At 40.0% G+C, this 14,996-nt stretch overlaps 1 protein-coding gene across 5 annotated transcripts in view; it reads left to right on the forward strand.

Annotated features, from left to right (window-relative positions):
* The window catches only part of Sin3a (SIN3 transcription regulator family member A), a 61,494-nt gene that overhangs the window by 16,901 nt on the left and 29,597 nt on the right, over nt 1-14,996 (forward strand). For all 5 annotated transcript variants that reach the window (XM_027414994.2, XM_027414996.2, XM_027414992.2 and 2 more), the window contains exons 2-9: nt 1,846-2,067; nt 4,322-4,498; nt 7,248-7,354; nt 8,098-8,380; nt 9,697-9,948; nt 10,966-11,118; nt 11,245-11,403; nt 13,150-13,239. In XM_027414994.2, the coding sequence (XP_027270795.1) occupies nt 1,879-2,067; nt 4,322-4,498; nt 7,248-7,354; nt 8,098-8,380; nt 9,697-9,948; nt 10,966-11,118; nt 11,245-11,403; nt 13,150-13,239 (1,410 nt within the window). In that variant the 5' untranslated portion in view covers nt 1,846-1,878. The remainder of the gene's footprint in view (nt 1-1,845; nt 2,068-4,321; nt 4,499-7,247; nt 7,355-8,097; nt 8,381-9,696; nt 9,949-10,965; nt 11,119-11,244; nt 11,404-13,149; nt 13,240-14,996) is intronic.

The following is a 14,996-nucleotide window of genomic DNA, read 5'->3' on the forward strand; positions in this document are numbered from 1 at the left end:
GTGTGCACGTCTGTGCACTATTTGCATGCTTGGTGCCCTTGGGGGCTCTTAGAGGGTGTCAGATCCCCTGGTATAGGAGTTGTGCTGTAAGCTGATATGTGGGTGCTGGGACTCAAACCTGAGCCTTCTCAACGGGCCAGTGCTCTGAACCAGTAAGCCATCTCTCCTGCCCCCAGTTTGTTTTATGAATTTTGGAGGTTACACTTAGATCCTCATGTTTGCATAGCAAGCACTTTTACTGATTGAGCTTTCTCCCTAGCCCAACAGACTGCCTGCCTGTCTGCTCATTTGTTTTTTGAATAGTGTGTGTGTGTGTGTGTGTGTGTGTGTTGTGGGGCAGGGTGTGTGTGTGTGTGTGTGTGTGTGTGTGTGTGTGTGTGTGTGTGTGTGTGTGTATGTGCACATAAGTGTAGTTTCTGCAGAGGCTGTATGCTGTTTAGGAGGGGTTACAGGGAGCTGTGACCTAAGAGGTATGGGGTTGGGATTGGAACTCTGGTCCTCATGATTGAGCAGTACGCACTCTCAACCACTGAAACATCTTTCTTCAGCCCCTCTTCTGTTTGTGTAGTATTTCTTCTGTGTACAGGTTTTGCATGCCAAGGTGTATTTGTGAAGGTCAGAGGACAATTGCAGTTGCCTTTCCTTTGCAGTAATATTGGTTCCAGTGATTGAATTTAGACTCAGTCTTGGCAGCAAGCACTTTTACTCTCTGAGCCATCTTGGTGGCTTCCAAGTATCCCTTCTTAACTATAGTATATTATCTTTGTGTTAATGATACTGATGTCAAATGCTCAGGAAAAAACTCAAGTGGGTTCCTGGGCACAGTGCATTTAGACATTGTATACTTTTGGACGAGAATGCCCCCTACAAAGGTATTATTAAGTGAAGAAACTTCTTGTATGTAAAGAATGTGAGAAAGGGCCTGAAGGAAACTTGGAAGTCAAGTCATTAATTCTTGCATTGTCTTTGGTTTGAGGTGGCAAGAATTACTTGAAAACAGGAACGTTTTAAAATGTACATAATTTTTTAAGGTAACCTTTGCCCTCATGCTCCTGGTATATCGTCACTCTTTCTGTGATAACTTTAGTTGTAACAATTGGTATTTATGAAACTAAACCCATCTAATACTAGTCCCCCAATTGACCCCCATAGCAAGCATACTCCCTGCTAGTACTAAATTTTGAGAGTTGTATTTGCAGCATGTGAGTATGTTACTAGTATTAGCTATAACTGTTTTAGAAGCTGCCTTGGCTACTCTTCTGTTGCTGTGAAGAAACACCATGAGCAGGACAGTTTAAAGGAAAAAGCATTTTAATTGGGGCCTTGCTTATGGCTCAGAGGAGTATCATAGCCAGGAGCAGGTGGGCAGGCATGGGGCTGGCCCAGTAGCTGAGAGCTTACATGTTTAGATACGGCTAGGAGGCAGAGAGAGAAGAGAGTGGGCTAACTGGGAACAGTGTGGACTTTTCAGACCCCCAGTGACACACCTCCTCCCTCAAGGCCACATCTCCTAATTCTTCTTAAACAGTCCACCAACTAGGGACCCAACATTCAAATATGGCCACTATCATTGAAACCACCATAGGAGAATAGAAAAAGAGATTTAAAAATTGTTTGCATTTTTAATTTTAGGATTGTTTTTAACTTAGTTACCAAATTCATTAAAACTCTGTCCCTTTAACCATCTGTCTTCCCATTCTAAGTTGCTTGATGTGTGTGTAAACTGTTGAGTGATCATCTCTAAGATGACGTAGATCAGTTCTGAACATCAGACTTAAATTAAACTTGGGCAACTTCATCGTACCAGAGAGATTTTATTTCTGTGTCACTTTATGGTTTTTACAGGTTTTGTAGTGCATCCCTGAGCATGAGTGCAGAATGAAGCGACGCTTGGATGACCAGGAGTCACCGGTGTATGCAGCCCAGCAGCGAAGGATTCCTGGAAGCACAGAGGCTTTTCCTCATCAGCACCGGGTGCTTGCCCCCGCCCCTCCTGTGTATGAAGCAGTGTCTGAGACCATGCAGTCAGCTACAGGAATTCAGTACTCAGTGGCACCCAACTACCAGGTAAGCTGGAGCCAGCTGAGGGAGTATGAATAAAGGGTGAGGGTGGTAACTTCATCCATTGAAAGTGATTTTTATAAAGCATAGAACTACCTAAGAAAAACTTTACATGAAATATGTATGGAGATGTTTTAAAATGCATGCATATGGTAGTATAAAAACCACCAGCTAAGTTTAAAAGTCATGTCATGACCTCTGAAGTTCTGTGTATTGCCTGCTGGCCCCTCATCCTCCCTTCCATAGGTAACTCTTAATCCTTCTCTTCTCTTTTTGCTCACTCCTCAAGGCCTTTTCTCTCTTTATGAAATAGCATCTCATTATATAGCTCAGACTAGCCTTGGACTTCTGTCCTGCTTTAGCTTCCCAGTTACGGGGTTATAGGCTTGTGTCACCTTGCCTGATTTTGTGTTAGTTGAGGTGATTCCAGGGCCTTGTGCATGTCAGGCAAGTGTCCACCACTAACACACACCCCCTAACCCTTCTACCTTTTCCTTTCTTTTTCTTTTTCTTTTTTTCTTGCTGCAGGGTCTCACTATGTAGACCTGACTGGCCTGGAAGTCTTGCTATAGACCCAGCTACCTGTCTCTGTCTCCAAATGCTTCGATTAAAGGTGTATGCTGCCACACCTGGCTTGGATTTTTGTTTTAATTTAATTTTTCAGTGATAGAGACTGAACTCAGGCCCTCATGTGTGCCAGGAAGCACTTGAGTGTCACTTTCTCAGGAGTCTCCTGTGAAGTAAATGTAATGCTTGCACATGAGGCTGATGTAGCAGTAAGTAACAGATGATTATTAAGTTAGGACTAGAAGAAGAAGCTGTTTTGCTTGTGGAATTATTTTTATTTTCCAGATAGATTTACAGTTATGCCCTGTATTAGATATAGTTGTATATAGCCTCACTGGTATTTGCTTATAGTAAAAGCAGCTGTCTCAAAACTTTATAAAGAATAATTAATGCTGCTATGTCATTTCCTCCAAGTTCTAGGGACCCAGTCCACAGCCCTTGCTTGCTGGGTAAGCACTGTGCCACTGAGCTCAAATCTTCAGCCCATATAATTAAGTCTTATGAAAACCTATAAAACATGTATTTTGAAATAGAAGAGCTCAGATAGATAGCCCTTATGAAAGATTTATCTGTTTGCAGAGTATATTTAGGTTTTTTTTCTTACTTATTTCCTCCCCCCCCCCCCACTTCTTTTTAGAGATAAGGTCTCTTATAGCCCAGACTGGCTATAAGAATTTGAGTTTGCTATGTAGCTGAGGAAGACTTAACTTCTGGTCTTCCTGCCTCTCTCTCCTAATTGTTGAGGTTGCAGACAAGCACCAGCACATCAAGTCTGAGTGCTGGAGATGGAGCCCAAGGCTTCCTGAGTACTAGACAAGCATTCTGTCAGCTGGGCCACATCTCCAGCCTCTTACATATTTTCTTATCCATTCTCTTAATAAACTTTTTATCTGTAATTTTACATACATTCTTTATTTCTCTGTCTCCCCTGCTCAGAGTAATTTTTATGAATTTGTGAGGATTTGTGAAAAGCCATCTTGTTTACTAAGTTGAGGTGTAAAATTTATACTGCTTAGAGAAAGTAAATTTTGTTGCTCAATGTCCTTATTTGGAGATGAAGTAGTCAGCTCTACTGGTATTAAAACTGCCTCCCCACCCTTTATTATTTACTTGTTCTTGGTTTTAGAGACAGAATCTCCCTTTGTAGCTCAGGTTGACTTGTAATTCACTATATTGCACCAGTAGACTTCAAATTTAGAGCAGTGCCTCTTTCGTTAGCTTTTTTTAAGTGCTGAGATTACAGGCATAAGATCCCATTTTTGGCTTTGATTAATAGTTTTTGAAATAGAAGTGTTTAGGAAATTTATTGTTACTATTATTATTATTGCATTTTGAGACATAGTCGCACTATATATATAGTCTTGGTTGTTCTAGAACTCACTGCATACCTCAGGCTTGGCTCAAACTCAGAGATCTGCCTGCCTCTGCCTCCCTAGTGCTGGGATTAAAGAAAGACATGTGCCACCATGCCCTGCTGAAATTGAATGATTTTTAGCATCTGTAAAACATTAAATATAGGTGGGCTATAACATCAGTAATTCCTTTTTTAATTTTTTTCCCCTTCATTTTGTTTTCTTAGTATCTTTGTACATGCAGAAATAACAGGCATGCTCTGTGCATTTGTGTTATTTCTCTAGATGCATTTGAGGGAGAATACACAAGCCTTAATTTGTCTGTATTTTCTTCACCCTAGGTTTCAGCTGTGCCACAAAGTTCTGGCAGTCATGGGCCCACCATAGCAGCAGTTCATAGCAGTCATCATCACCCAACAGCTGTCCAGCCTCATGGAGGTCAGGTGGTCCAGAGCCATGCCCATCCAGCCCCACCAGTTGCACCAGTGCAGGGACAGCAGCAGTTTCAGAGGCTAAAGGTAGTATTCTGTTTCTTTCCTTGGATCATTGTATCTTTAGCAGGAAGTAATGCCTTAACCTAAAAGAGTACGGTTTGAATTAGAAGTTTTGCTTTGTTTTTGTTCTGAAACCTGTGTGTATTTCTTTTTTGTCAGAAGCCCCTGATCCAGAGAAACATTGAAAAAATTGGCTGTATAAATATATGATACTCAAACTTACCAGAATTGAAGGGTTATTGTCATAGAAAAGGAAGTTTGAGTTTGAGTTGTTTTCTATTAGACACAGAGGTCTTAGTATCATAAGATTTTATTGAGTACATATATGTCTGGGAGCAGACCAATTTGGGAATAGCAATTTAGCACCACAAAACAGCTCGGATTTATTCTTATTCTTGCTCTGAACAGCTGAATTTGTGGGCTTTTAAATCTGTGCTTAGTAAAACATGCTACTTTTGAGGCATCTTTTATAATAAAGTTTGGGGAACATAATTGTGAATGAAGTGTCAGTATTTTCATATGCCCTGCTGAATACATTGTGGTGCTTTGAAATGCATCAGGCACCTGTGGAGGAGTGGTTGAAACTTGTATTCCTGGCTAACCTTTTTGTCTCTTTTTTACTTTTGAGTATTGTTTTGTGTATGATTTTTATAGCAATTGCTTAGTTTTCAGCTTTTCTCATTTACACTTAGGTAAATCCGTTTGAAACCAAGTGCAAAAAATGTAAATTAAAACTGGTCATGGTGTTTTATCTTCATTTGGTTGTAATAGCCTAATTCGATCTAGTGGCTTACATGTGGGAGTAGAAAGTATACCCCAAAGTGTATCTGTGTGTTAAAAATGTCTGCTTTGTCTTTTTTTTTTTTTATTCTCCCCTTACTTGAAAACTTGCTTTCTGCTATTTCAGTTACCCACCATTAACTGGTTAGAAATTTGGAATAAAAAATTTTGAGAATAAGCAATATATAAATTTTAAATATTGTGTTATCATGAATACTATTTTGATGAATTTTTACACTGCCCCCCCATCCCAAGTGGCATATAAATCATCCTTTTTACCCGTATGCTCGTGTATCCTCCTTGTTGGTGACTTAGAAAATCAGATCATTGGTCCCCCCAAGTATAAGAATAGTGATGCTCAAAATTCGGAAATCCTGAAGAGAAACCATAAAGTGCATCTTTAAAGTGATTAGTGGTAGAGCACTTGCCAAGCATGCAGGATCCCATAGATTCAATTCCCAGTAAGATAGAACTAAACAGATCAGATAAACCCATGAGTTTTAGTGGACATCCATACTGTAACATCACTTACTGGTTTATTGAACATAAACATTTTGCTTCGTGGTACATCAAAAATTGCAGCTTATACCAAATCAGATATTTTCTAAAACCTGAAATTTTGTACAATTTAAAATATTTCAAAATATGAAATAGGTACTTCTCTTGGCTGTCTCCTGAGTAATTATAATATTATCCTCAGATATTCTCATGTGTCTAGCCCTTCAGACTCATCCCTGTCTGTGGGAGGTCACTTTTGAATGCTCACTCTCCCTCGTCTTTTATTCAGTTAGCCCTCAAATCCACACTGTAATTCAAGCCATTCTCATGTCAGTTACCATTATCCCCAGAGCATAGCTGGTCTTTTTCTTCCCTCCTTCCCTTCCTTCTTAGGTGTGTGTGTGTGTGTGTGTGTGTGTGTGTGTGTGTGTGTGTGTGTTAGGGGGTATGTACCTATTCATGTTTGTGTAGGTCTGAAGTTGATATTGAGCGTCTTCTATATGGATTTCCATCTTACTTTTTGAGGCAGAGTCTCTCACTGAACCAGGAGTTCCTCATTTCTGCCATAGAAGCTGGCCGGTCAGTGAGCCACTCAGATCTACCTGTGTCCAAGTACGGCCTGTAACCCCAGTACTGGGATGATATATATGCTGATGTGACCAATTTTTAATATGTGTTCTGGGGATCCAAGCTCAGGTCCTCATGCTTACACTGAGAACACTTTTTCCATTGTGCCATCTTCAAAAGCCCCATTCATACCTCCTTCTTGTTTATCCCATGGTCATGTCAACTGGATTACATGAAAATGAAGAAGATAAACATCAGAGTTGATTTTTGCAAGATTAATGGGTTCCTTCAAAAATCTGGATCCTGTTGCTTTTTCATGTTTATTCTTCCTACAAACACTTAACTTTTAATAAGACTGACCTGGTTTTAGTTTTGCAGGTGACTACATGAGATATGCCCTTGCTGCTGCTTCTGACATTTTTCACAGGATCTCATGTTGCTAACATGTACTTGTCTTTAGGTTTCAGTTAATAAATCACCTCTTGGATTTACCCTCACTTTGAAGGAAGGAGAAAGTGATGCTGTTCTCCATTTGCTACTATGGCTTTCCATGATTACTTCACACCCACTGTGTTAAGATTTACACTAGATATAAGCAAATTTCTCTGGAGTTACGGTTTTAACTTGTTATTGAATCTTTAACACCTGCATTGGTTCTGCTATGTTGTATCTTAGCAAGTACTTATGAATGGCTTAAGTGGATTATTATGGTAATATAATTACTAGTCACTGATCATTCCCTACAAAATTATCCAAAGCAAGGGTACAGATTTTGAGTTGATCATTTTTTGAAATCTGAATCATATTTTAAGTGTTTATACCAGTTTCTGGCACTTCATGTATAATTCACTTATTGTCTTGATTTGAATATGTAGGAAGTTTTTAAAGTTTTAACTTACTGTGTCTTTGAAATGTATCCTTGCCTCAGGTGGAGGATGCCCTGTCCTATCTTGACCAGGTGAAGCTGCAGTTTGGTAGTCAACCTCAGGTCTACAATGATTTCCTTGATATCATGAAGGAATTTAAATCTCAGAGGTAAAAGATTGTGTGGCTGCATTTAAATTTGTGCTTGGCATGTTGATTTTTAGAGGGACTATATATACACAATCATACCCCCCATCCCCTTTATAGATTATTATTTTCATTGGGGCAGTGCTTTTGAGACTGGAGTCTTGCTACATGTAGCTCAGGGAGGCCTTGAACTTTGGGCAATCCTGTTATTGCCTCAGCCTTTCAGGTGGAATGAACAACTATGCATCACTGCATTTTGATTTTATGATGGAAATTGTAGAGCACTTAGGCTATGTTTTTAATCTGTACTAGTATTTAACTAAAATCTTTCTTGGTGCTTATTTCAGTCAGGGAAGTCACTGGTAAATTTTTCAGATGCTTGATCTTTTTCTAATTGTTGTAAGATACTCTGATATTCTGGCATAGCTTACTGTGAGAGTAACTCAACTGAATAGTCTAGACACAAGCCCATTACAATTAATGCTGGTATATTAAAGGTTGGGTTTGGCCTGGGAATTACAGTTTTGGATGTACTGTCTGTACATCTGCTTGACAAGAGTTGTTGCCATGAATGTATATTTTATTTAAAATTGTGACCAAGCCTGTAGCTCTAAAGCTAATTGGCTTTGGAATTTGAGTTCTTTGGCATTGATTGTTATGTTTTCCTGTGTAGAGAAAACATGGTGAGAAATTAGTTTTTCTGTAGTTTTTTGTCAAGCTTGCCTTTTATCACTTTACTTTTCTTTCTTCTTACTTGTTTTTATCAGCATTGATACTCCAGGCGTGATTAGCCGTGTGTCCCAGTTATTTAAAGGCCACCCTGACCTGATCATGGGCTTTAATACCTTCTTGCCTCCTGGCTACAAAATTGAGGTGCAGACTAATGACATGGTGAACGTGACAACTCCTGGCCAGGTTCATCAGATCCCCACCCATGGCATCCAGCCCCAGCCTCAGCCACCACCTCCACATCCTTCTCAGCCTTCAGCCCAATCAGCTCCAGCTCCTGCTCAGCCAGCTCCTCAGCCCACACCTGCCAAAGTCAGCAAGGTGAGTTAGTTGTGAGAAGACACTGCATCCCCTTAAAGTATTTCTCATACAACCCCCTGTATGAGAGTCAGATAGATACACAATTTACAACAATGATGTCATCAGAGAAGATTTTTATATCTCACCCCTATCACATTGTTCATGTTTATATACTGCATCATTTAGATATTCACTAAATCATCATGCCAGCAGATTGTAGGACTCTGTTTGTCCTCAGCTTCTGTTTAGCCAGCCTTTGCACTGGCTTTGTAGTAGTCCTTTGACACCACAGGTAGGATTTTGACAGAGTTTCTGGAAACTCTGTCTACAGTATGAAGAGGGTGTGTGTATGTGGTTTGCTTTGGTTTTTTTTGATGTGGGTTTTCTGTGATGCCCAGACTGGTCTTAAAATCCTCGACTTTGGTGGTCCTGAGTAACTTGGACTCATGTGTTGCCAACACACCTAGCTCAGAAATGATGATTTTTGATTATGGTCAACTTAGACTCTACTTACATGATTGTTATTTTATAAACATTGTTGCAGAGCTGGGCATGATGACATGCCTGTAAATCTCAGTACTTGAAAGGTGAGGCGAGAGGATAAAGAATTTGAGGATATCCTGAATTGTATAAAATACTGTCTCAAAAAAACCACAATCAAGTTAACACCATTTGCCAGATTAGCTGATCATCACAATAAGCAGAAGATATTCTTGGTCTAGATATGATAGAATAGTCTCTAGCTACATATTGAATTTTGGTTCAAGCAAATTCAATGTTTGAGTTGTATTAGCTAAATTTCATGTTCTCAAAAGCCACTATGTAGCTGGTGGCTCTTGTGTCTAATGTTACAAAGAAAGATTCTATCTTTCAGAGGGTTCCATTGAACAGAGCTGGTCTAGAAACATTTCATTTTGGATTATGGGAATAATTGAGTTGTTAATCTTGACATTAAAAATCTGTGTAGGATGAGTTTTTCTTTAATTTGCACCTGTTAAACTGGTGAGCTAAAAAATTTCATACGAAAAATTTATCATTGTAATAGAAATGGCTCCTTATTTGAGGTTGTATTTAGGAAATTGATGCTAGGTAGTGTCAGAATGTAGGAACTTTCTCCTACCCTGTTGTATATGATTTAAATTGAACCAAAATGGCTTGGCTTGATAAATTAGTACATAATGCCTTAAATGAGTAAATACAGGATATGGGTTGATCAGATATCTTGGTTTTTTGTTTTGTTTTGTTTCTTTTTTCTTTTTTCTTTTTGGTTTGAATTTTCTCCCCCAGTATCAAACCACCTATACTCTTGAGGAAAATAAAGACTTTTTTCTTTTTAGCCTTCTCAACTACAAGCACATACTCCAGCCAGTCAGCAGACACCCCCACTCCCACCATATGCATCCCCACGTTCTCCACCGGTGCAGCCTCACACACCAGTGACAATCTCCTTGGGAACGGCCCCATCTTTGCAGAACAATCAACCTGTGGAGTTTAATCATGCCATCAACTATGTTAATAAGATCAAGAACAGATTCCAGGGCCAACCAGACATCTACAAAGCATTCTTGGAGATTTTGCACACATACCAGGTAAGAGGGTTACTCATTTTTCCCTTTTAAGCAGGTCTTATAATCCTGGGATCTGGTGATCCTCTTGCCTCAGCCTCCTGAGTAGATGGGATGCTTATTGTTCCCAGCTCAGAAATGGATGTTTTTTTCATGGTCAAATTAGGTTCTTATTACTTAACTGTCGACCTCAGAGAGTTATCTAGTCTGAGACGAGCTTAGAATATCCATTGTGCCCAGTAGTTCTTATTGGAAATATTAACTGGTTAAAACTATAATGTATGTTTATGAAGCCAGTTTTACTTGCCTGCTTTGCTTGCCCTGTAGCATCTTGTAAGGATTTTTTTGTTTGTTTGTTTGTTTGTTTTGTTTTTCGAGACAGGGTTTCTCTGTAGCTTTGGAGCCTATCCTCCAACTCACTCTGGAGACCAGGCTGGCCTGTAACTCACAGAGATCCTCCTGCCTCTGCCTACCGAATGCTGGGGTAAAAGGTGTGCACCACCAACGCCCGGCCTTGTCAGGATTTTTTAAGGTCACTAGCTTGTTAAGAGGGTGTTTGTTTCATAGTGGAAGTTTGTGAGGGGAATTTTTGGATCTTGATTGATTTACAAGAGAACATGGATGTTTTTTTTTTTTTTTTGGTTTTTCGACACAGGGTTTCTCTGTGGCTTTGGAGGCTGTCCTGGAACTAGCTCTTATAGACCAGGCTGGTCTTGAACTCACAGAGATCCGCCTGCTCTGCCTCTGCTGGGATTAAAAGCATGCGCCACCAATGCCCGGGGGATGATGTTTTTTAATGTCTTGTGTTTTATCAGTTTAATTAATGGAGCATTCACTTGTTCTTAGTTTTATAAAGACCTATCTATCATTCAGCATCTTCTTTCTCAAAAGACTACAATTAAAACAGTAATTAAATTAATATAATACTTTAAAGTATTTTAGCTCTATCAAACATTTCAGAAAATATTGTGTGTGTGGTGTAGGATTCAGACTAGTAGCTCCCTTAGTGTGTATCGTTTGTCCCCTTCTGTTGCTCTTCAGAAAGAACAGAGGAATGCCAAGGAAGCTGGAGGAAACTATACTCCAGCCTTGACTGAGCAAGAGGTATATGCCCAGGTGGCACGTCTCTTCAAAAACCAGGAGGATCTGTTATCTGAGTTTGGACAGTTCTTGCCGGATGCCAACAGCTCGGTGGTAAGTCTCATTTAGACAAACTACATTATTTAAGATTGTCACTATAAGTTTGAAAGCTGTAGTCACAGGGGACTTTTTAGGTAACACTTTTGATCCAAGTACTAATCTCTCTTGTGTCTTAATCAGCTTTTAAGCAAAACAACTGCTGAGAAGGTTGATTCTGTGAGAAATGACCATGGGGGCACTGTGAAGAAGCCCCAACTGAACAACAAGCCACAAAGGCCCAGCCAGAATGGCTGCCAGATCCGCAGACACTCTGGAGCGGGTACCACGCCTCCAGTGAAGGTGAGAGTAGACAGATAGGTGATAAGATGGTTACAGCCTGTATTTCCAGAGCACGTTAGTATAGGCCACAGAAATTCCCTCCAAAGCTTCTTAGTAGCTTTGCAAATGGCAGGTATGAAGCACACTCACCATGTGGGTCAGTGTGTGTGTGTGTGTGTGTGTGTGTGTGTGTGTGTGTGTGTGTGTGTGTGTGTGTGTTTCCAGCTTCTGTATTTTTTTCCTATATTCTCTCTCCTTTGCTGTGAGCTTCTCACTCTTTTACTTTGTTGTCAAGACTTACTAATTTCTATCATGATTTGATGTGTTAAAATTGCCTTGTATTACAGGATGATTCTTAAACTGATAAATGATAATAAATGAATGATCTCTGAGGAAATTCGACTCTTGTGAGCCTAGTGCAGATGCTTTGTATTTTCTTAGTCTTCAAGGGCTGTACTAGAGGGCAGTCTTTTGCTCCTGTTAGTGACTACTACAGTGAACACTAGTGACCTGTCAATAGAAAGCCCAGTTTGTCTCCTTGATTTAGTGTGTCTGATATAAGAAGGAAGCAGAATGTATTCATTGTTGAATTTCTCTGGGAATTCTAAACCATGTAATATGGAGTAGAGGTGTCTATAGAATTTGGTTAAAGCAAAAAAGACAGTGGAAGGTGGTGGGTGTCAAGTGGCTCCAAGGACTGACACTCTCTGAAAGGTTGTTTTGGTACTTGCAGTGTTTTCTCAGTTTTGGAATCGGGTTGAATATAGTAGTGGTTTTATTGTTTGGTTTTTTAACTTCAAAAAGTATTCTGTGGATTGCAAGAATTAGCTCAATAGCTAAGAACTCTCTCTTGGGTCTGTTTCCTTCTACACCTGATAATCCACAGGTAGAAACAGTATGCTAGTGCTTAGTTTCCACGTCCCATAGAGACAGAAGCTGCTGGCAGAGTTGGTTATTTCTTCACAGGTAGTAAGAGGTGGGTTTTTAAAAGTAAAATTTTCCTAGTGGGGTTATATTATGGCCTTTTCATTTCTGTTTGGCCTTCATTGTACCTGGTACTCAGAAGTAGTCCAGGCTAATTGTCAGCTCATGGCAACCCTCCTGCCTCAGACTAATGAGTGAAGGGATATAGACTGTGCCAGGCTCTCCCTCCCACTTTTAAAACTTTTTTTTTGTTTTTTTTTTTTTTTTTTTTTTCTTTGAGACATAGTTTCTCTATGTAGCCTTGGCTGTCCTGAAACTCACTTTGTAGACCAGGCTGGCTTTGAACTCACAGAGATTTACCTGCCTCTGCCTCCAAGTATTGGGATTTAAAGGCATGTGCCACTGCCATGTGGCTTTCAAGTTAAATTATTAATATGGCTAGGGGTTACAGTGACACCTGTCCTAGCAACACTGTGATGTGATGGGCAGGGCAGCAAAGCAGATCTTTGAGTTTGAGGACATCTAGGGCTACACAGTGACACTCTCAAAAAAAAAAAAAAAAAAAAAACATTAGCAGTATTAGTTTGAGTGGATATGCTGATAAGATGGTTATGCTGTCTACTAGACAATGAACTAATTTTTTTCCCTATGGATTTTTAAGTTGAAATAGTATAGGTTAAAGATTTATTTTTTAAACCCCAGAGTTAAAGGTTATGATAGAAATTTGTGACTGCAATCTCATTTGTTCTGATTAGTTAGTAGTAGTAGAACCATTTTAGCAAAATTAAAGAAAATTCACTCAGCATTGTATGTTTTTGTTTTATTTCTTATTTTTATTTCCAGAAAAAACCCAAACTGCTTAGTCTAAAGGAATCTTCAATGGCAGATGCCAGCAAGCATGGTGTTGGAACTGAGTCATTATTTTTTGATAAGGTAAGCAATGAGTAACATTTGATATTAGTTGTTAAGAGTAGTTATCTAGCCCGGGGCGTTGGTGGCACATGCCTTTAATCCCAGCACTTGGGAGGCAGAGGCAGGCGGATCTCTGTGAGTTTGAGGCCAGAGCGAGTGCCAGGATAGGCTCCAAAGCTACACAGAGAAACCCTGTCTCGAAAAACCAATAAAAGTCATCTAATCCCCAAGGTTTTGTTTAGGAAGTGGCAACTGATTAGGAGTTTTTAGCATTGTTTTTATTTAATCTTCGGGTTTGTTTTGTTTGAAGACAGAATCTTTCTATGTGTAACTTAGGTTAGCCTTGAACTCACCTTGTATTCCAGGCTGGCTTTCAGTTCCTCATCATTTGGAGGTGGATCTCTGTGAGTTCGAGGCCAGCCTGGTCTACAAAGCGAGTTCCAGGACAGACTCCGAAGCTACATAGTGAAATCCTATTTGGAAAAAAAAACAAAAAAACCCAAAAAATTAGTTTTCAGTGCTGTAAGTGTGTGTGTGGGAGGTTGTGTGAGAGAGAATGTTAGAACGTGCACATCAAAACAGATATCTGTCCTAATATTTTACCTTACCTGAGGCAGGGTCTTTTGTTGAGCACCACTGACAGTTTAAGGTATCTGGCCCTGGAGCTTGTAGAGGGAATTTGCTATCTCTGCCTCCCAACTCAATCCCAGTAGGTGTGCTGGAATTACAAATGTTACACTACGTCTGACTTGTCCCAACGTTTTCCTTAGACTTGCATGACAAGTGTTTTATTCATTGAGCTATCTCTCAATGTCCCGTGTTGTCAAACCCCCCCCCCCCCGTGTGTGTTTGTGTGTGTGTGTGTGCGAGCACGAGAGAGAGAGAGAGAGAGAGAAGAGAGAGAGAGAGAGAGAGAGAGAGAGAGAGAGAGAGAGAACACTTGAGCATATATATGTGTGGAGGTCAGAGGTTAGTGTTGGGTATTATCTTCAGTTGCTTCTCTGCCTTGTTTTTTTGAGAGAAGGACTCATTGAACCTAGAGCTCACAAATTGGTACACTGACTTGTCTGTAAGCTTCAGGGGTCTTCCTGTCTCTGCTTCTCGAGAGCTGGGATTACAGTTTTATATTCCTGTGCCTAGTATTTTATGTCGGTGCTGGGAGTCCAAACTCTGGTCCTCTGCTTGAGAAAGAATCCCTTTGCCATTTGAGCCATATCCTCAGGCTGTTTTTGTTGTCATTTTTAAGATTTAATTATTAGATGTGTATATGTGTGCCTTTATGAACACCCATATGCCATGAGTATATAGGTGTGGTTATGAATTACCTCATGTTTGTTGCCACCTAGTCCTGGGTCCTCTACAAGAATGGGATGCACTTTTAACCACTAAGCCATCTTTCTGCCCTCCCCCCACACCCATCAGCCTGTTTTTGTGTTTTGAGGCAAGACCTTGTTGAATCTCAGGCTGGTCTCAGGAGCAGATTGGTCTTGAACTTGGTGTGGTGCCTGCTGCCTCTGTCTTAAGAATGCTGACATTCTAAGCATTTAGGAGGAAGAAGATCCAGATTTTAAAGGCTGTCCTTGGTTATATATAGCACGTTTAGGGTTTGTCTCTGCTACATGACATCATGCCTAAAACAAAACAACATACAAAAAGTTTTATTAACAAGACTATTAAAACAGTATTGAAAAATTTCTTTCAGTATCTCTTAAGATGGACTACAGAAGCTTAGGTAATTGACTTGGTCTGAAGTAGCAAGCATATGAGAAGGTGTAGTG

This window comes from Cricetulus griseus, chromosome 4 (genome assembly GCF_003668045.3).
Source record: "Cricetulus griseus strain 17A/GY chromosome 4, alternate assembly CriGri-PICRH-1.0, whole genome shotgun sequence".
In the NCBI taxonomy this organism is placed as follows: domain Eukaryota; kingdom Metazoa; phylum Chordata; class Mammalia; order Rodentia; family Cricetidae; genus Cricetulus; species Cricetulus griseus.